The sequence below is a fragment of the Gymnoscopelus microlampas genome (genome assembly GCF_963454915.1).
Source record: "Gymnoscopelus microlampas genome assembly, chromosome: 24".
In the NCBI taxonomy this organism is placed as follows: domain Eukaryota; kingdom Metazoa; phylum Chordata; class Actinopteri; order Myctophiformes; family Myctophidae; genus Gymnoscopelus; species Gymnoscopelus microlampas.
The window spans coordinates 2,234,946-2,257,836 of NC_139961.1; the positions used below are offsets into that span (position 1 = coordinate 2,234,946).

The window sequence follows — 22,891 nt, forward strand, 5'->3', positions numbered from 1 at the left end:
CCCGCTGGCCTAGCGGTCCAGGCGCATACCACATACGCTGGTAATCCAGCTTGACAGCGTGTCGCGGGTTCGACTCCCGATCCCGACGACCTTTGCTGTATGTCTCCCCCCACATCTCTCAACTCATTTCCTGTCAGCCTACTGTCCTGTCTAAATAAAGGCATAAAAGCCCCAAAAATATCTTTAAAAAAAAAAAACACTGATATTCAACAGCCAATAACTAAATAATGACAGGCTTTTCCCCCACGATAGAAGCAGAGACACTCCTCCGTCTTTTGTGACACTGTGTGTGTGTGTGTCGATCATCCTGGAGAGAAATATTCTGTGGCTCTTGCAAAGGTTAGTAAGAACGCTCAAAAACGCTGGCACTGTCCTTTTCCTTCACAGCACCAGGAGATATCATTTTACGAAGATTTAGACTCCAATCCACTTCCTGGTTAAGTTATGACTTCAAATTCAAAAGCCTGTATCTCGGCTCCTGTGTACTTTTTGTTTTTACGATTCTATTTTCGACTATTTTCAACTGGCTGCAACTATGGAACGGATTACCGAATGTTTTTAATCTTTTTCCCCGGATTGTACGAGACCTCTATGTGTGTAATGAGGGTGGTGATCACTGAAAATGTTTTGTGACTACTTGAAAAAGGTCCAAAAATGGTTAAAATTCCAGGCACTGGAGGTACCCTGTTTTGAAAAACACCCTGGCACTCAATGTGTTAACGGGTTAATGGGTCATGTGACCCCAAACACTGACCTGAGGTCAGAGGTCACAACGAGTTCCGGCCCGCCTCCTCCGGGCGACATCCCATTGGTCCCGCCCTGTTCGAGCGACGGCTCGCTCCGGCCAATCTCCTCCCCGGCCGCCACCACCTCCACCACCTCTTCTATCATTGGCTCCGGCTCCGGCTGGTGGGCGGGGCTAACTGCCGGCTCGGACGGAGGGCCAAGGCGGACGGCCGCGTCGGCAGGAAGGCAGCGATTGGTGGCTTTTTCCGTCCGGGGCCGGAGCCAGGCGGAGAGGAGGCGGTCCTCTGCCAACGAGCCCACTGGTTGGAGACGGGTTAGAATCAGAATCAGAATCAGAATCAGAAGACTTTATTGCCATGACATGTGAACATGTTAGGTATTTGATTTGGTACAGCAGAGCACAGTTTACAACACAGAAACAACACTCCCCAACACCACAGCAGCCATGGGCGGCGCTATGGTGACCGTGGTTACTACAACATCCAATAATATCTCTTCTATTTCTGTCCAGTATAATAGAGGCAATACAATTTACAATTTACAATTACAATAGAGCACAGAAGTCCTGACTCGTCCATCCCCTGGTTCATAAAGTAATTTCTCTACAGAGAATAACATTGGGTCATCTTAGAATCGTCTCATATAAGAATTGTGGTCCTAAAATAAACAAACTGTCTCTGGCTCTGTATAGTTTATGATAGTCAGTCACTTATATTTGATACAGTCTGTTTCTGGAGAAAATTTTACTAATTCGGCAGAAGTAACATTATCGTTTTCTAACCGTCAGTTGATGCTTCATATCCATAAGAGTCAAACCGCCGGGATCATTTGTTTATTTTTGGAACACAGTGAGGACGGAGGTCACAGAGAATATTCCATGATTTTTCAAAGGTCAGTAAAATTGCTCGTTTTCGCTGGCAGCAGTGGCACACTATTACACTATTACTCTAGCAGTTAAAGAGTTAATTAGAGCACCAAAGTCTGACGTAATTTACACATCCTAGGTTTGACTACCTGGTTCGCGGTTTTCCACCCCCATTCTGAATCCCTATAGACGTGTTTAATATTGCGTCAAATAAGAACTGTGTTCCAAAAATAAACTAATGACCCCGGCGGTTTGACTCTTATGGATATGAAGCATCAACTGACGGTGAGAAAACGATAATGTTAGTTCCGCCAAATTAGTTACATTTTCGCCAGAAACAGACTGTATCAAATATGAGTGACTGACTATCATAAACGATACAGAACCTCCTCCCTGACAATATCACAGAGACAGTTTGTTTATTTTAGGACCACAATTCTTATATGAGACGATTCTACGATGACCCAATGTTATTGATTGATTGATTGATGTACTTTATTTAGTAAGACATGAGAACAACAGTACATGGAAGTACAAATTCACAATACAAGGTCTACTAAACTGGAAGACTCATAAAAGCACTGAGCTTGTTTCAAATGAGTTCCCCATGCACACAAATCATGATGACATATAAGAGACAGACAGATATACACAACTACTATAGAATGTCATACAATCAGTTTACAGGTTACTGGTATGAAGAGTGAGAAATATGTACAAAAGGAGAAGGAGAGAGGGGGGGGGGGGGGTAGGGGGGTAGGTTAGGTTAGGACTTTTTCCAATTGCAGCCTCCTGAAGGTGTATCTTTAGGGCTGTTTTGAAAGAGAGTAGGGTTTTACACTCCTTTACTCCTTTTGGTAGGGCGTTCCACATTTTTGATGAATAGCATGAGAACGAGTTACTTCCCTTTGTTGAGCCAAAAAAGGGTTGGACAAGGTTTGTGGAGCTTCCTCTGGTATTGTGATCATGGACATCATTAACATTTTGGAAGTATTTTGACAAATACAGGGGGATCCCAATGTTGTGGTATATCTTGAAGACCGGGCCCATAGCAAGTATTCTCCATAGAGACATTACTTTATGAACCAGGGGATGAATGAGTGAGGTCAGGATTTCTGTACTCTATAGGGGACCGATCATCTTAACGAGAGCGCGTGCGTGCGTGCGTGCGTGTGTGTGCGTGTGTTACCCATAGCGGTGACGGCCCCCTCCCGACAGCTCTGATTGGTCAGCAGCTTCTTTAGATCCTCCCTTTTTGACTCCACCTCCTGCAGACAGTCTTCCAGTCCACTAGGGGCAGCGTCCAACCAACTGGCAGCCTGATTAACACACACACGCACGCACGCGCGCACGCACGCACGCACGCACACACACACACACACACACACACACACACACACACACACGTTGATAAAATAGAATCAAAACACAGACGTTATCAAATGTAACTCAGTATCATAAAGGACACTGAGTCACATGACCTGAGAGAGTCACATGACCTGACAGAGTCATGTGACCTGATCTAAGACGGGGGTCCGGTGACCCCCAGGGGTCCTTGAGTTGGTTTTCAGGGGGTCCTCCAGCAAAAGTAGTTAATGTAGCATCTATCACAATACAGTTTTAAACCAAAAACAGCAGATCTACAAGCTCACAGCACGGCACCGAGTGCCGTGCTGTGAGCTTGTAGATCTGCTGTTTTCTTTTTTGAATCGTAAACATTTGTGCAAATCTTTAAATATGATGTTTTTTAAAGCAAACATTTGTAACTCAAAATCTTTGCTTCTGGGTGGGGGGGGGGGGTCCATGGAGACAAACACATATCATTCTGGAGGTCCTTGACATGGAAATGTTGGAACACCTGATATAAGATTCATTTGGGGATTTTCAAGATAAATGTCTGGCCGTATGTGCGTGTGCGTGTGCGTGTGCGTGTGTGTGTGTGTGTGTGTGTGTGTGTGTGTGTGTGGACCTGTTTGAAGCCAGGCGTGGGAAGCGTCTGGTCCAGGTTTGACAGGAAGTCACAGAGCAGAGCCTGAAGACCTGCTTCAAACCTCTGGTCCAGCACCTCCTGGTAGAGAGACATACACACAACACAGAGAGAGAGAGACATACACACAACACACACACACACACACACACACACACACACACACAGAGAGAGAGACATACACACAACACACAGAGAGAGAGACATACACACAACACACAGAGAGAGAGACATAGACACAACACACAGAGAGAGAGACATAGACACAACACACACACACACAGAGAGAGAGACTCAGAGGTCATTATTCAGAAATAACACGCCGCTGAATTCAGCAATTGACCAATCAGAACCAAGCATTCAACCAAGCTGTGTAATACAGATACATAGTGACACATTTAAGTCTTTATATTAGTAATGTTGTTGCTGTAGTCCTGACTGACCTGTAGGAGGCGCTGTCTCTCCTTTGGACTGACCATCATATTCTGAACCAGAGACATCAGACTGGAGCTGACCTTGTTGACCAGCACATCATACTGACACACACACACACACACACACACACACACACACACACACACACACACACACACACACACACACACACACACACACACACACACACACACACACACACACACACACACACACACACACACACACACACACACACACACATTTGAAATATGTATGTATGTCCACATAAACAGAAGTACAGGATGTACAAAGGATATAAACACTGCCAGTGCAGTCAGATGAAGGGAAAACAGCCAGTTACAAAGTGCATGTAAAGCAGAGCATTGTTACATACAAAACAAAGGATGGCCTACTTGTCGAAAACAGCGGACAACAATCATGGGTAAAGGAAACAACCATAGATATAGAAACCTAGATACCTCATTGGCCTCTGCAGTTCGCTGGAGCTACCTGTTTCGTATGGTGGCCGCCATACGCGCTGTGATTGGCCAGTGCCCGTTCCTCCCGGAAATGGGGAGGAACGGGCACTGGCCGATCACAGCGCGTCTTTTCCAGGACTTGTCAGAATCTAGTTGTCCCGCCCCGACCTGCCTCTGATTGGCCTACTGAACGCCCCCTTCTGTGACGCACGCGGACATTTCCAGCTGCCCCCCCAGAAGCGGAAGCGCATCCGCCATACAGACGCTTCAGAGCCAGAGGAGGCGTCTACCTTTATATGTCTATGGAAACAAGGCCTCCACCAAATTGAGTGGCTTCTCATAATCGCTGATATTGAGCAGTACCTTGCTAATTGTTTAGACCTCCTTTTGGAGAGGCCAGCCATTTGAAGGCCCCTCACAACCAACTTGTGCATGTGGCCTAGACTACCAAAGATAAAAACCAAAAGTTTACATCTGTAGCCTAGCTGAGAGATGGTCTGCTCTAGCTGATGATATTTTAGCACTTTGGTTAGGAAGGCTTCCTCTAAGCTGTAATCAAAAGTACAGCCGGCCTCGAGAATGAACACCTCCCTATGGTTTTCATTAACAGCAATGACATCAGGGGTGTTAGCTGAAATGTTAGAGAACACAGAATCATAATTACACATGTTAAACATGCTCGGCTTCACAGTAGAATGCTTATACAGCATAATGGAGGACCTGAAAATAGAAGTGATATCTTTTGATATCAAATCGACTACTTATGTAGAGTCCCCTGTATACATGGCACCCATTTAAGATGTGGGACATGGTTTCAGCTATTTGTTCATGACCATGATGTATACAGTGAGGAGCATGGTGGCCTGGAAACCAGATGGAGAGGTTAAGTTTAGATGGTAAAACCTGCAGCCTCGTTTTCAGAGTAAAGACAACAATGCATTCGTCTAAAGCAACATTTTTGAACACAGAATGAGAGACAGAATGGTCCGCAGCAGGGAGACATGCAGTCTTCCCTTGCAGCCTCAGCTCAGTCCAATGTTGCCGCTGCCTTTGCTGTTGTGCCCATAAGAGGCGACCTCGGGCATTAGTCAGTGGGAGTTGGTGTTCTGTTCCACACACAGTCATAGATGCTCTGACAGAGACACTGGGGTCAGATATAAAGTCCTCCGACACAGCCATCGCCTCAGAGTTAGACCCTTCCCACTTCAAGGTAACATCAGCCCAACAGCACGGTAGATGGAATTCCTCAAGAGCTGTTATCATGACATTATGTGCTAAAGTGCCAAATGCATCACAAAAACTGCAATGTATTCACTAGACCCATGCTTGAAATCGTCAATTCCTGTTTTGAGACAAAACACATGTTCATTCATGCTTGTATTCCCCCTATCTTGACAACATGGTATATTCCCTGGTTCAGTAGGTCAGCACAGGTGCAATGCATTATGTTAATTAGCAGCAGTAGTGCGTTTTTCCAAGTCTGGGGCAGACATTTGTTTACTTTTGGTCAAATAATACTAGTATCCACTGTTGGACTAATCATCATCATGTCTGTTTACATTCAGTTCATCTTAAGGTAAGACAGAACTTGTCTTTCTTTCTTTTTTTGCTTCCTTGTTGTGTGTGTCTGTGTGCCATCAAATGTGTGTATGCTCACTTTCAAGGCATTAGTAGGCTGAGGCTACTGCTGGGTTATTCTCTTCAATGTGTATTTAGTGTGTTTGGAGTGAAACTGCTCTGGTGTGTAACTGGTCTGTTCATGTGATATGTTGTGTTTTGTTGTTGTCATAGTAACTGGTCTGTTCATGTGATATGTTGTGTTTTGTTGTTGTCATAGTAACTGGTCTGTTCATGTGATATGTTGTGTTTTGTTGTTGTCATAGTAACTGGTCTGTTCATGTGATATGTTGTGTTTTGTTGTTGTCATAGTAACTGGTCTGTTCATGTGATATGTTGTGTTTTGTTGTTGTCATAGTAACTGGTCTGTTCATGTGATATGTTGTGTCTTGTTGTTGTCATAGTAACTGGTCTGTTCATGTGATATGTTGTGTTTTGTTGTTGTCATAGTAACTGGTCTGTTCATGTGATATGTTGTGTTTTGTTGTTGTCATAGTAACTGGTCTGTTCATGTGATATGTTGTGTTTTGTTGTTGTCATAGTAGGCTAATGAATAGATTCAGTCAAATTGATTGCTTATGAGGACAGGCAGGTTGTTTCTTTGTTCTGCTCTCTAGTCGTGACACTCTGAAACAGAATTGCGCATATGAATGGAAATGACAGTTGATTTAGCGCATTGTGTTGGCCAGAAGCATCTCCACCGTAGAGGCAAGGCAGGCAAGACAGACTGACCAAAGGGGGAAAAAAAACAAAAATGCCTTGCCCCCTCCCTGACGATAGATGGACGGGGAGCAAATCACCCCCATGACTCATATGGACATGAAGCATGGACTGGAGGTGTAAATGTACACATTTACACAAAGAGTAACACAATAAACACTAGACACCAGTCAAACCACCCAAAGACTACATTTCCCATGAACGCGGCTGCTGTGGGGACAGTGATTTCAGACCCGGAAGTGTAGTTCTTAAGACTTTTAAGGCAGAATTAATTACATTTTCTCCATAAACAGGCTGTATCAAATATGGATGAATATAAATGATGAGAGCACATTATTAATATTTTGTATATAAACGTGTGTCTCACCGTTTCCATGGAGATGGATTAACATGATATAAACATGTGTCTCACCGTTTCCATGGAGATGGCCTGGATCCTGTCCAGGTGTTTCTGGATTACTTCCGGTTCCGGGTCACAGGGGTCACTGCTAAACACTTCCTGTGTCATCTGAGCGGGACAGGAAATGAGGATTAATGTCAGGCAGACAGACAGGCAGTTAGACAGGCAGGCAGACAGGCAGGCAGACAGGCACGCAGGCAGACAGGCAGGCAGGCAGACAGACAGACAGACAGACAGACAGACAGACAGACAGACAGACAGACAGGTACCTTGGCTCTAAGGCTGAGCAGCAGCAGGGTTCTCTGTCTGTGGGTCAGCAGGTCAGGGATGCTCTCTGTCGCCACGGAGACAAAGTCCTCCAGCATCCCATAATGTCCTCTGTGTGGCGGCCGCTGCCGCGCCACCTGCCACATGGCGGCAGACATGAGGCGCAGAGGAGGAACCAGGAGGCGCAGGGAGGAGAGAGAGAGAGCAGGAGACTCTGAGGAGGGAGAGAGAGGGACGACAAAATACTTATTTTCTATCAATGGACCCTTCGCTAAGCCCCACCCACTCCACTCTGTGACTGGTGGTGCGAAGTTAGTCACACCCAGACCTGGCAGTGCCTGGCAAGCTCCGCTTCTCACCCATTGACTTGCATGTTAAATGATGGTTTTTCCCCTTAAAAAGAATCCATCATTTCAGGAGCAAGAGCTTCAAAGTCTCTTCTAAATCTAGTCAACAAGGCCTGCAGTAGGCTATGCACTGACTGGACAAATGTGCATGACATTATTTCAATAAACTAAAAACATGGGAAATGTTAGAGAGAGTAATAGCCATGGATACACGACGGTCGGCTGTCACGACCGTCCTGGATGAACTTCAACCTGGTGTTTCCACTTTCTCCATTTATGGCCCGTACATCTACAGAAACGTTCATATGTCAAATATAAAGAGCTTATCCCATGGCCACGGATGTTACAATTATGTACGGGCTCTCAGAAGTACCCGTATCATCTGTATTGTTCAATAAAAAGCATTTGAATCTGATCGGTGGCCATTTTCTCCATATGCTTTCAAACTGAGTGACCCTATCGGTTGGTAGGTGTATTGCACTCTGATACATTATGAGAAAATGGCCACTGATCGGATTAAAATGCTTTTTATTGAACAATACAGAATATACGGGTACTTTCGAGAGTCCCGTGCATAATTGTAACATCCGTGGCCATGGGGTAAGCACTTTATATTTGAAATCTGAACGTTTATATAGATCTACGGACCGTAAATGGAGAAAGTGCAAACACCAGGTTGAAGTTGATCTATGACTGTAACAGGAGTTTTCATGTACCGCAGGGTAAGACTAACAGTAGCAGTTAATAAATAGACGAACAAATGAATTAATATACTTTAACGTGTGGAATCCGAAACAGGCAGCGCTGTGATTCTGAATTTTGTTACGATTACGGTGATTAGTAGCCTATTATTGACACCACCTGGGCGAGTGAGTCGTGTAACTTTACTGACGTTAAGCTGTGTCTGTGTTCAACAACACAGCCATGCAGCCTTGCAGTTTAAGTGCAGATTTCAGCTTCTTGCTATTATGTTGACCTTATTATGACCTTATTACAGTGGAGTATTTTACACTTTCAAGAGTTAAAGATCTATAAGGGTCCATTTGGTTTCCACTCTCAAGAGTTAAAGATCTATAAGGGTCCATTTGGTTCCCTAACTCTCCATCTTTTAGCTGGGGACCACCTGGAACCCCCCTCAAGGACCACTGGTGGTCCCCGGACCACTGGTTGAGAACCAGTGGCCTTCTATTGTTCTCTTGTTGATCTCCTTCCCACTTGCCCCCTACCCCTCTTCTTCTTCTCTCTCCCCACTCTTCTTTCTACGGAATCTAACGTTGCGATGGGAGTGATGTACAAAAACGAATTTCACCCACTTTTTTACCTTGTAGACCTGTGATGTGACAATAAACCTGATTCTGATTCTGATACAAGATTTGTGTTCTGAAGCTTGTAGATCTCATAACATGTCTCTACAGTGGATTTTTATGAAACAAAAACCTTGACAGATACAGCTGTAATGTTGGTGAGTTTAATATAGTTTAACTTCTCTGTGTGGATGTATGGGCTGTTAAGGGTTGGTATTTACAACTCTAGATGCCACATATTAAAAATAGGATCTAAGAGTTCCTTGAGGCTAAAACTACAAGACGCGTTGTGAGCTTGTAGATCAGCTATTTTCACAAAATCAATGTTTACAGGGGGATTAAACTGAGTGTGATAATCTATTAAGTCAGGAGAGCTTCTCACACTTTGAGAAGCTCTGCATCAGCCCACAGACCCCCCATTTCGTACCACTTATTTATTATCTAGATCATACATGGGCAACTGGCAGCCCGGGGGCCACATGCGGCCCCCACCTTCACTTAATGCGGCCCACAGGTTAATATCAGAATACTGATATATTATTGATTTCAGCTGTTACAGTTCCAAACATGCAAACATTACAAGATATTAGTAGCTTAAATGACTAGTAAAAGTTAACAAAAGTATAACTAAATGCATTTGAAATGACATAAAACTGTTACTTTTCAGGATTCCAATTCAAAAATAGGGAAAACAAATTCAGTATTCCAATTCAAGTGTCATTTTGTGTGACACCATGTAACCATGCAGAGTAGAACATATGGAACCAAATGGTCTGTAAGCTCAGAGTTACAGACCCCTCCCCCCTAAAGGGTCCATTTGGTTCCTAAATGGTTCTGAGGATTCTTACAGGGTTCTCTATCTAACAACATGTTATCTATGACACTTCATGTATAATAATAATAATAATAATAATAATAATAATAATAATAATAATAACAACAACAACAACATGATGTCACTTCATGTATAATATAATAAATAATAATAATAATGACCCATGTTGGCAGATGTATAATAAGGGTAATAATAATAATAATAATGGTAATAATCACCCATGGTTCAGATGTATAATATACTAATATAATAAATATCAATAATAATATAATAAAGGTAATAATCACCCATATTGGTTCAGATGTCGCTGTTTGTTAGAGTGTTGATGAAATAAAACAATAAGTAAATAATATAATATAAATGTAATAATGAGAGAATCCAGGCTAGCTGTTAGCCTGTTAGCATGTTAGCTCTGCTGTCTGTTTACTACTGACGACCCGGAAGTACTAACGGACTGGCTGGCGTCAAACCGGAAGTAATGCTGCTGCCGGTGTTGCCAGGTTCTTCTGCTAGGGAATGAAAACAAGCCCCAAAAACACACTACTATAGGCCATTTTGGAAGTAGATCTGCTATTTTCAGAGAAACAATCTTGGAGGGGGAAAAAGGTGAAAGTTGTGGAATATTTTCAAATCCACACAAATCTTGTATGAACAGTGGTTTTACTTTTCAAACAGTGGTCCGGGGACCACCAGTGGACCAGGTGGTCCCCAGCTAAATGATGGATAGTTAGGGAACCAAATGGACCCTCATAGATAGATCTTTAACTGATGAGAGTGTCCCTTACGGGTCCATTTGGTTTCATTTTACACTCCCAACAGTTACATTTATAGTTAAACATCTGCATTACTTAATTAAGACGTTTATACAATTAGAGAATATAGAAGAATAGTAACTTTGATCAACGTGTGTCTGTTATCTCTATCTCTACCACATCATGGATGGAATGGTGGAGATATTATCCAACAATAACAACATATTCTAAGTCTGAGAAATGTCATCACATGGTGGTTCTGTGGCTCTAATGCCAACTAAATAAAGGTCCTAAAGAGGTTGAAAAGCACTGTTAAATGAGGGTCTCTGGCACCAAATATTTTTCAGATGGGGGGGGGGGGGTCCCTGGTGCCCACTGTTCTCACCAAGTGGGCCTAGTGCCCAGCCTAGTTTTTAACACAACAAAGTCCTGGGGACTTGTGTCCATTGTGGTCCTGTATTCAATTCATCAACATATAGCATCAAAATAACACTAACATCTAACCTAATTAGTGAAATAATTGATTGAAGTGGTTCAGTGGTTCATAAAAGCTTCATTTGTCCATCACTCGTTTCCACTATTAGAGATTATACGTACAAAGCCCTCACAGTCAGACTTTAGTCATGTTAGTACGTTTAAAGATGTCTTATTTTTATGTTTTAAATCCAAATAAATATCATGTAAGTACTGTAATATAGACTGTACGTCCTGATTTTAACAGGCTGACACAACACGGTCTGTCTGTCCTGTCATTGAAAATATCACTTAGATTAGACGGCCATCGTCGGTCCTACGTGAAGCCTGGTTTATATTTTGTTGCATGACGGTGTCGCAGACCTACAAGCTCACAACAAGTGTGGAGACGCGTGTACAGTTCAAGTATAGTAGGGTCCGAAAGTGAGGTTCTGTGACCATCTTTTGGCAAGTACGTTTTGACGATTGATTTGACCTCTATGGACCCTTTAGAAAAGATTTAGCCCCCAGGTCCCTCCCAAAAATCCCGGCATTTTTTGCTAGACAGCCAAATTCAAAATGGCGCCCGGCGCCATCTCTAAAAATTAACTTTTGATCTGAATGACCTAGAATCATGTATGAAGGCACTTTTCCATACAAGTCAACCATGAGGATTCCAAATCTGACACAATTTTAATTGTAAGACCTCGTTTTGACTCCGAAATTCAAGATGGCCGACATCCAGTAGAGTAAAAACTTATACCCAGGGGGCAAAGGGGGGTATGCTGCATTTGCCCTGCCATAAAAGGTTGGCCACCAGAAATAATATCTATGACCCAGTAGGATCACAACCTATATGGACAACCCGGTCACCTTGCTGCTGGAAATCCAATATGGCCGCCTCAATATTATCAGAAAATAGCTTTGGCAATAACTTTTGAACCAGATGGGCTAGAAATAAAAACTTGGTGTCTATTTCATGGTTTCAGAGCATGAGAAACTCAATGGAATACTTATCTTTATGATTGGGTGTGTCTGGACCTTTCATTTGCATATTTCCAAGATGGACGCCACGCGAAAATGAGTTTTACTATGACTTTTACAGTGACAGCTGACTGTTATGGCAAAAAGTCTGATTTTTAAGTAATATGAACACATTTGGTCAGTTTGAGCTTTAATTTATATGTTGTCAATATGGCAGACCCACACCATGAGTCTGGTCAGAGTCGTGTAATCCGGGATGCAGAGATGGTAGTCAAGGCAGCAGTGGAGACTAACCCATTTACAGTGAGCACATCATCCATGATCAACATATCTACAGGACAGTGTGCTGATTCCACAGTCAAGGACGACTTGATGAGTGTGAAAGAACTGGGTCTGAAGGCACTGTGTGAGTCACTGTCCAGTGAACAGAAGAAGACAAGCATAATGAAGCTTAACACTTTCTACACTCAAAACACAAAATCTAAAAAATCTAAGGGGAAAACCTCAGCACCTGCAAGAGCAATGAAATTACTGCCCTCCTGCGCATGACCCAAATCATAGCCAGTGGTGGAGAACTCAACCTTGTTGACTTTATAGGCAACCACGAGTGCAGTGACTTCCCCCCTTCCCTCTTCCAGGAAGATGGCAGGATGAGAACAGGTACCAAGGCAAGCCTTGTTAAGGTCCTGAAAGAGGAGACCAAAGCTGCATGCATCCCTGACCTGCCTACAGAAGACATAAAAACAGCAGTAGTTATTGATGCCATGTATGCCATGCGCCATTGGTCGTTCCTGAAAGGTGAAGCATTTGGAACAATCGCTGAACGATACCAACGTCTGCTGTTGAATGATGTGCCTGCTGGCACAGAGATCATTCACTTCTGCTTTGACCGGTACAGTGGACCTAGTCTTAAGACAGCTGAGCAAGAACACAGATACTGTATGCTTGACCAAAACCTACCAAAGAATATGAAGTCAGTATGCATTACACAGCTCCAGATCCTCAGGAGTTTTTTTGCTGTGTCAGCTAACAAGGCAAACCTATTGAGTTTCCTCTGTGACGAATAGTGTGAAAATGTGAAACTTAAGTCGGCCCTTGGTCCAACACATCTTTACCTGGGTGGGGGGTTTAAAGAAGAGACAAGGAGTGTGGTGATCAAGGAGGGGTCTATTGAATATGTCCCTGCACTAGAATCCACACAACAGGAGGCTGATACAAGAATAATACTCCACACCCTGTACAGTGTCCAGAATGACAAAGTTGACATCCATGCCAATGACACAGATCATCATGTGCCTTTACTATGCAGCAACCCATCTCAGATGCCTTCCAGAGCTGTGGGTGAGAACAGAGCAAAATTCATACATTCCTATCCATCAAATGGTATCAGCACTGGGGCTCGCACAGTGTCGTGCCCTGCCCTTTATCCATAGTTTAAGTGGCAGAGATACTGTACCACCAGCTATCCCTTCTTCACTGGGAAGAAGGCATGGTTCAAGGCCATCATGCGTCTGGATCTCTGCACTTGAGGAGTTTGGTGAAAACTCTTATGATTCCCTCTCAGATGACGTCCATCAATCAGGCACGAGACCTCACAATTGCTGTATATACATCCAAAGCGGACCACCAGGAGGATTTTGACCTGAGTAAGCTTAGAGTGTACAAGTTCCTCAATAATAGATCAACCCTCTTAAAGCTGCTGCCCCCGACAGAGAATGCCTTTGACCTGCACCTGAGAAGAGCTGTTCTAGCAACCATAATAGATAAATGTGCACATATCGCCAAGCCGGATATTCCTTCTTTCACAGAGTATGGATGGTCTCTCAGTGCTAGCAATGCAGTCCCCCTTGCATCTACCGAGCCAGCCTGGCCTGTGTGAACAAGGCAATATCATGCAGCTGTATCAAAGGCTGCCAGAAAAACTGTTCCCGTGCAAAGAAGGCAATTCCATGCTACTTAGTATGCCGTTGCCAGGGACTGGAGACACGATGCAGCAGGATCAGTGCAACACATGACAACAGTGACAGTGAATAGCATTGTACCATAGTATCATTGGCTTTAGAAGCAGGCAAGACAGCACCATAGAGGTCAAAATGAACCTTTTGTAGGCAACCTCAACTCCGCCTTTACTCTATTTGTCACTAAGTAGTCTATCTTTTGTTATGTTACTTGAATGCATACCACTATGTTAATTTGTATAGCCCTAAAGTTGAAGTTTTTGGCAAGTCTTGGAGTGTGCATGTGTCTGTTTATATTGTATTTAGTTTATTGAAATGATACATAAGATACATTGTGGGCTTTTTCTCCGATTTTTCTCTGCAATCATCCCCACAACTATAGATCTATAAATCAATACATCTGAGGGAAAATGTAATACCATACATTATTTATGACTGCAGCCATATTGACAACATATACATTAAAGCTCAAACTGACCAAATGTGTTCATATTGCTTAAAAAGCAGACTTTTTGCCATAACAGTCAGCTGTCACTGTAAAAGTCATAGTAAAACTCATTTTCGCGTGGCGTCCATCTTGGAAATATGCAAATGAAAGGTCCAGACACACCCAATCATAAAGATAAGTATTCCATTGAGTTTCTCATGCTCTGAAACCATGAAATAGACACCAAGTTTTTATTTCTAGCCCATCTGGTTCAAAAGTTATTGCCAAAGCTATTTTCTGATAATATTGAGGCGGCCATATTGGATTTCCAGCAGCAAGGTGACCGGGTTGTCCATATAGGTTGTGATCCTACTGGGTCATAGATATTATTTCTGGTGGCCAACCTTTTATGGCAGGGCAAATGCAGCATACCCCCCTTTGCCCCCTGGGTATAAGTTTTTATTCTACTGGATGTCGGCCATCTTGAATTTCGGAGTCAAAACGAGGTCTTACAATTAAAATTGTGTCAGATTTGGAATCCTCATGGTTGACTTGTATGGAAAAGTGCCTTCATACATGATTCTAGGTCATTCAGATCAAAAGTTAATTTTTAGAGATGGCGCCGGGCGCCATTTTGAATTTGGCTGTCTAGCAAAAAATGCCGGGATTTTTGGGAGGGACCTGGGGGCTAAATCTTTTCTAAAGGGTCCATAGAGGTCAAATCAATCGTCAAAACGTACTTGCCAAAGGATGGTCACAGAACCTCACTTTCGGACCCTACTAGTACCTGTACATTTTAAAATCTACTGAAGGGTCAAAACATGTCAGGTTAATACAAATAAAGATCTAGGCCAATGTGCAGGCACTGACAATACTGTTGACTGCTGTCAATGTGTTATCCTTCTATAGTAATTCACAGGAAAACAACAATATCAGCCTAGGGTTTTATTCCCCTGTAAGAAGAGTTTGAATTAAATGAAACAGGCTAGTCTCTCCCTTGGGCTCATAGATTTAGTTATGACCCTATATGGTCATATATTTTGTATTGTCCTGTGTGTATTGCCCTGTGTATGTTTTCTACCTCGTTGGTGTGTGTGTGTGTGTGTGTGTGTGTGTGTGTGTGTGTGTGTGTGTGTGTTTGTGTGTGTGTGTGTGTGTGTGTGTGTGTGTGTGTGTGTGTGTGTGTGTGTGTGTGTGTGTGTGTGTGTGACTGATTGAGTACCAGCTGGTGTGAGTGGTGGCTGAGTGTGATTGGCTAACTAGGTGGAACTAGCTGGTGATTGGCTCCTGTGGACTATAAAGATGGCTGTCTCCAGTTCCACAGGTGTTTTCCTCCTAGTTTTTTCGGGTGGCTGTAGTTTTAGCGGTGTTCACTCTCCATTCCGACATCTCACCACTCCGACTAGTGGCTTCCGTGTGCGGTTAGGGTTAGGGTTAGGGTTAGGTATAGGGTTCGTCAACGTCGGAAAGGCGACATGTCGGAAAGGAGAAATGCACCCAGTTTTAGCATGGGTTAGTTTACAGCCTTTAGTCTATTGTAGGGGTGGGTGGCCTTTCTTTTGTTCTGTTATCCATGTGTTTGTTTCTTAAGTTAAAGGGATAGTTCACCCCCAAAATGACTTTTTTCCTATTGATTAGTCACCCCATGGAGACTTGAATTCATGGATATACTTTTTTGTTTTTGTTGCATTCCTAGGACAATCATTTGACCAACGGACCAGTAGGCAGAGGTTCAGGTTAGAGACACAAAGGAGACTCTTTGTGTCCCTTACCGGAACCGCTGCCGGTTATCAAATTATTGGCATTACATTCATTTAATTTAATTACATTTAAGAAATTAAATGTGTTCTCTTGTGTTTTTTTTTGTTTTTTTTTTTATCATTACGGTCATTTCCGGGCTGCGTGGCCCACTTATTAGTTACGGTAATGTTTGGGCTGGGTGGGCTCTAAGTGGAGAGGGCCAATCCTTCAGTAGCACCGGCTCACAGAGCTGAGACAGACATCACATGATTGGCCCCATAGGCGGCAGGTGAGCCTGACAATTGGGAAGGCTAGGAGATCTGGCTTAAGGCTGGGGGTGCCGGCGTGTGCGCGGAAAATTGCGGTAGAGTGTCTGCTATCTGCGCGCCGGTTGTAGTGGGCCGGTCTGGGCCAAAATGCCAGGGACAAATTTTCGTCCCAGTCCGGCCCTGTTATATGAGCTGCTGTAACACCTTAATGTCCCCTCTGGGATGAATAAAATACATACCCAGACAGACAACACAGACAGACAGACCCTCTTATGGACAGCTAGCCTCTGCAGAGCCACACTGTAAACAGTAATGAAGTATGAATTCAGTTGCCACTATCATATACCAGGGAAAATACATGTCAAAGTAAAGTAGTGTAATAGTTGTGTGACTACGTGAGACTACAGTGGAATCCTGAAGAGTCCACTACAACAACTGACTGAACCTGCCATTTCCCAAACTGTGGGTCGGGACCCGTTTTTGGTTCACGGACCAATTTTTATGGGTTGTGAGTAAATGTACCTTTATTTTTCATTTACGTTTTTATTATAATTTTTCAATGTTTTCAGAAATGTCCCCCAAAATGCACAATTCTTTATAGAATAAAATCAACTAATTTCATGAATAAAAAAAAAAAAAATCCATTCATTTTGAAAAAGAAAAAATAAAACGTTCAAGACGTAGTGAAAATAGCTGATCAACAAGCTCACAACACGTCACATTGGGACGCACTGTGAGCTTGTAGATCGGCTATTTCCACTAGTTTGGGTCCCGGGGAGACATCAACATGTCTGTTTTGGGTTCAGGAGCTAAAAGCTTTAGGAACCACTGGTGACACATTTCACAGGGTTACATGGCGGCTTTCCGACATGTCGCCTTTCCGACGTTAACGAACCCTATACCTAACCCTCACCCTAACCCTAACCGCACGCGGAAGCCACTAGTCGGAGTGGCGAGATGTCGGCATGGAAGACGGTTACCTTTCACAGGTTCTGGGTTTGTTTCCATACATGACTGGCTTTCACATGGTTCTCATTACCCTGCTCCGACTATGTGGCATCCGCGTGCGGTTAGGGTTAGGGTGCGGGTTTGGTTCGGGTTTACTGTTTAATGTCGGAGCACTGCGCTGTCGGAGGAATGCGCTGTCGGACTAACGTATTGCACCCCTCAGGAGGTACTACTAACTGGCAAGATGTGTCCAAAATAGCTGATCTACAAGCTCACAAAGTGTCGCAATGCAACACTTTGTGAGCTTGTAGATCTGCTATTTTCACTTTCAGTTAACACAACTAAAGGTTGTTGTCTTGTTATTTAAAGTAACGTTAACATAACTAAAGGTTTAGTCTTGTTATTAAAGTAACGTTAACATAACTAAAGGTTGTAGTCTTGTTATTTAAAGTAACGTTAACATAACTAAAGGTTGTAGTCTTGTTATTTAAAGTAACGTTAACATAACTAAAGGTTGTAGTCTTGTTATTTAAAGTAACGTTAACATAACTAAAGGTTGTAGTCTTGTTATTTAAAGTAACGTTAACATAACTAAAGGTTGTGGTCTTGTTATTAAAGTAACGTTAACATAACTAAAGGTTGTAGGAGTGTTATTAAAGTAACGTTAACATAACTAAAGGTTGTAGGAGTGTGGTGGGAGCAGCAGAGAAGCTGCTTCCTGTGGTTTAGGTGTAACTGCAGTCTGCACGTTAGACAGGAAATGAGAGACGAGGTTAGTTTCAACACACTGACTTTAACACTGTCAGCACATGGGGGGGTTGGGGGGGGTCCCCCTGGTCCTTAAGCAAAGCACTTTATCCACAGTGCTTCACAACATGCATCACATTCACACACCGATGGTGGAGGAAGTTTCCGGTGACTGATATTGTCCTTGTCCATTGGCTGTACACGCTGTCATGAGGTACATGAGGTACAGAAGGTTCAATCCCCAGGCTCCCGCCTGCCGCCTGGTCCTTGAGCAAGGCACCATGTTTCTGGTGACTGATATTATCCTTGTAATGTGTGAGGGGACAGTATTATTTAAAGGAGACACACCATGACTTTAAAAAAAATATTTGATATTTAATATCATATGGTGTATGTCCCTCAAACCATTTTCAAAAGGTTTGAGCCTAAATCAACACTCAAATATACTCATCCCAAGTCAATTCTCTCAGGCTTATAAAGCACTTTCAGCTGCAATACCAAAACGTCCAGTTGGCTAGGGGGGTGCTGTACTGCGGTACTGAGCAATTCTGTCTGTCAAAATACATGGGCAGAAAGTTTGGTGAGGTAAGCAAACTTGCCATTCTGAGATGGCCTGTTCAGACACGCCCATTCTGAAAATCTCTGAAATGAGAATGAATGACTGAATGTTAAAAGAAAATATTTTTTGGGGTACAAGAGACACTGGGGAGCCAAAAAAATACAAAAAAAATAAAAAAAAGTGAAATTCATGGTGTGTCTCCTTTAATTTATTTTAACATTTTAATATGTGTCAGGTTCATACAGTATCTGTCAGACAGAGACATGTAAACGATGGGCCATATCTTCCGTCCTGCACTATCCCTTGAGTTAATTATGCACAAGGCAGCGGGCGCTGTCCCTAAACGGTATCTTACGGCCTCACTACCCGCTATACATTATGCCGACTCCATAATGTTGCACTATCCCTAAAATTGCTATCTTGCTCACACACGTTTGGGTAAGCGCATAGCAGATTCTAAAACCACCCGCTATGCCAAATGTGTTTGGTAGAGCCTACAATGGGAATATAGGGAGTCGGGCCGGGCGCACAATGGCACAACATTCAGAGGTCTCCCTTACTACTAGAACGGATTACAACAATATAACATTCTCTATAATCAGTAACATGTAGATGATACTTATTTATGTCTGTCAAATATGGTTTTATTGAAAAGCAATCAAAGGCTAGATTGTATTAAGCAAACGTTGGATATAGTGTCCAAGCGACTCAGTGTGGCTGAAGAGTTTTCAGCTCAACATTATTAATCCATTGTGCAGGAAATAAATAACGGATTACAATGATATAACATTCTCTATAATCAGTAACATATGGGTGATAATTATGTCGATCAAATATGGTTGGCAGCTGCAGAGTTCAGCGCAGCACGTCTGAATATTAAGTGATTGTGAATGTGATTGTCATTACAATTTTACTGTAATGCACAAAAGTATGGCTCTGAAAGGAGCCCGTGCGTGTAAGTTTCTCTCCCGGCTATTCAGCTGTCCTACAACCGCCAGCTCCTTGCTACTCTATATCTGTTTCTTGGCCGTTCGCTGGTTGTGGTCTTTTTATTTTTAACAGAAACAATGGCACCTCTGTTAGAGGTAGCTGAACTAGAAAGTGAGCTGCGATCCATCGAGCAGCGGATCGAGGAGCTCCTGATTCAGAAGACGGCACTGTACGCCTGCCTGGCCAGAGCCGAGCCTGGAGGGAGCCAGCAATCCTCATCCGCCGCCGCAACTACCATCCAGCCTGGCCCGGTTGATGGATCCTCACCTAGCCCCCTATCCTGGGCTACTGTTGTCAGGAAAGGCCGTCGCAGGAAAGGCGTAGTTCCAGCTCCTCTTCTCCCCCTCTTTGACGCAAGTTTGAACCTATCCTTTCCAGTCTCCAACATCTTCTCCCCTCTGTCAAAGATTCCCAATAAGTCTGTCCCCTCGCCGATTACTCCTCTGGCTCAGCGAGTGGACCCTATCCGGGGGTCAAACAATAGGAAAAGCTCCACACCCGCCTCTCAGCGGGCTGTCGGTAGAAAACGCCCCGCAAGTCCCTCTCTCTCCATGGGCTCTCCACCATCGTCCCCGGCTCCTCCAGGGGATAAACGGCCGTGTCTTTCCACTCTGCAGCCTGTGGCTGACATTCCGCTCATTTCCAGCTCTACCGTTCAAATTGTTGCAAATCCTGTATCTGTTGTTGCACCAATTGAATCCATGGAATTTCAAATCGCCAATACTAATGTAGATACCTCCACTGCTACTGTTGTGGAGGTTGGTAACAGTCTTCCACGCCGACATCTCGCCACTCCGACTAGTGGCTTCCGCGTGCGGTTAGGGTTAGGGTGAGGGTTAGGTATAGGGTTCGTTAACGTCGGAAAGGCGACATGTCGGAAAGCCGCCATGTAACCGTGGAGGTTGATGCTAACGCTAATGCTAATGCTATTGCTAACACTAATGCCGGTACTGTGGCTAATGTTACTGCTAGGGGCTCCAGTGCTATCGCTAACCATGGTAGCGTGTTAGCCCGCTTCTCCAAAAAGCTGGCTTGTTATAATAACACCAAGCTCAACAGCAAGCCCGATATTTTAATAATAGGTGATTCTTTGGTTAGGCATTTAATCCGGTGTTCACTCTCCATTCCGACATCTCACCACTCCGACTAGTGGCTTCCGCGTGCGGTTAGGGTTAGGGTTAGGGTTAGGTATAGGGTTCGTCAACGTCGGAAAGGCGACATGTCGGAAAGGAGAAATGCACCCATTTAATCCTCCCAGGTGCTGTCACCTACTGTCTCTCTGGGGGAAAGATTACGGATCTGATTGCACTAATCCCAGCTGTTATTGATTTACATCCTACGGTCTCTATCATTATCACTCACGTGGCTACGAATGACGTCATGGCTAGACAGTCAACAAAGATGAGAACTGACATGGAGCTGCGCCAAAGTGGACAGCCTAGGGAAGCGATGCATTGTGTCTGGACCCATTCCAACGCTCTCCATGAAATCGGAACACTTTAGCTGTCTTTTTAGTTTCCATCGGTGGCTGAAACATTTCTGCGATGCTTTAGGTTATGATTTCATATCCAACTATGATCACTTCTGGCGTATTACTAATCTTTTTAAGAATGATGGAGTGCACCTAAACACTAAGGGCACTTTACAATTGCGTGTCAATTGTATAAAATACATTGCTTTTGCTTTTAATTGATATGTAGCACGGCACGATCCAACCTTTATACCTCCCTCTGCAGTTTCTAGTCCTAACCATGAGGATCCTGCCGTTTTATGTCATATCTCTGCCCCCCCGAAATCCACCTGTCTTTCACACTGTCAATCTCCATTCTTTCCCATGTCCATTCCTGTAGTTATTACTACTAGACAACCATCTAGTCACAGTAATCTTCACAGTGGGGTCTCCAATCTAATTGAAATTCCCCTGCAGCCATCTATCAACATTTCCATTCCCATTCCAGTCACACCATTTACCAAATTGACTTTTAAGAATCGAAAAGGGCTTGGGATAATACATCTCAATATTAGGAGTCTAGTGCACAACTTTGATTTTATAGTTTTACTGGTCAAACAGACTAACCCTGACATCCTGGTTTTAAGTGAAACTTGGCTCAAAAAGAGTACTTGTGACTCCAAAGTGGCTCTCTTAAATTATAATTTATTTAGAGCAGACAGACTTGGTAGATGCGGTGGGGTGTGTATCTACATAAAATCTAATCTCACTTCCACTGTTTTAAAATCTGTCTCTCATCCCAGGTGCTTTGAATGGCTTTCTGTAAAGGTTCAGTATGGAACATCTTCACTCATTGTTGTGGGTATCTACAGACCCCCGTCTGCAGCCCCAGGTACCATTGACACCCTTGCCAGCATGCTCTCCATGCACTCTGATGAGGAAATTCTGGTTTTGGGGGACATAAACCAGAATTGGCTGGATATAGCTTCTTTGCACCTCAAGGAGGTTGCCAGTGACTTAAATTTATCACAGCTAGTCCTAGAAACCACTAGGCCAAATCTGCTTGATAGCTCAAAATCTACCCTGATTGACCTTATTTTTACAAATAGAGCTGACAAGTTCTCTGCTTGTGGGGTCTTCGAGCTGGGTGTTAGCGACCATTGCCCAGTGGGATGCATAAGAGATGCCCGTTTGCTACGAACCAAATCGCAGGTCATCCTAAAGAGAAATTTTAAGCATTTTAATGAGGACGCATTCTTATCAGACATTTTAAATAGTAACCTATTTTTAACTTCCACTTTTACGGATGTTGATTTGGCACTAGATTTTTTTCTCACTCACCTTTGTCTCTGTTGTGGATGCTCATGCTCCATTTAAGAGGATGAGAATTAAAGATAAAGTTACCCCCTGGTTCTCACCTGCTCTAGCTGCTCTTTTTAATGAGAGGAACAGAGCTTGGTCGCGTGCTAGGCGCTCGGGAGACCAAGCTCATTGGGCCTGCTTTCGGCAAATTAGGAATAAGTGCACCTCCTCTCTGAGACAGGCTAAGTCAAACTATTTTTTAAATTTAATTACATGTGCACAGGGAAATCCAATAAAATTCTGGAAAGCAGTGAATTCACTCAATAA

General features: G+C 43.4%; 1 protein-coding gene across 2 annotated transcripts in view; it reads right to left on the reverse strand.

Moving 5' to 3' along the window:
* LOC311041147 (uncharacterized protein) overlaps positions 1 to 10,415 on the reverse strand; it is a 107,667-nt gene extending 97,252 nt beyond the window's left edge. For both annotated transcript variants that reach the window (XR_014600354.1, XM_084051659.1), the window contains exons 1-7: positions 10,273 to 10,415; positions 7,502 to 7,713; positions 7,245 to 7,340; positions 4,043 to 4,135; positions 3,582 to 3,680; positions 2,802 to 2,931; positions 755 to 1,046 (exon numbers count right to left, since the gene is read on the reverse strand). Coding sequence is in view for 1 of the 2 variants with exons in the window: in XM_084051659.1 (XP_083907785.1) it covers positions 755 to 1,046; positions 2,802 to 2,931; positions 3,582 to 3,680; positions 4,043 to 4,135; positions 7,245 to 7,340; positions 7,502 to 7,713; positions 10,273 to 10,276 (926 nt within the window). In the remaining variant the exon portion in view is untranslated. The remainder of the gene's footprint in view (positions 1 to 754; positions 1,047 to 2,801; positions 2,932 to 3,581; positions 3,681 to 4,042; positions 4,136 to 7,244; positions 7,341 to 7,501; positions 7,714 to 10,272) is intronic.
* Between the last annotated feature and the right edge of the window lie 12,476 nt (positions 10,416 to 22,891).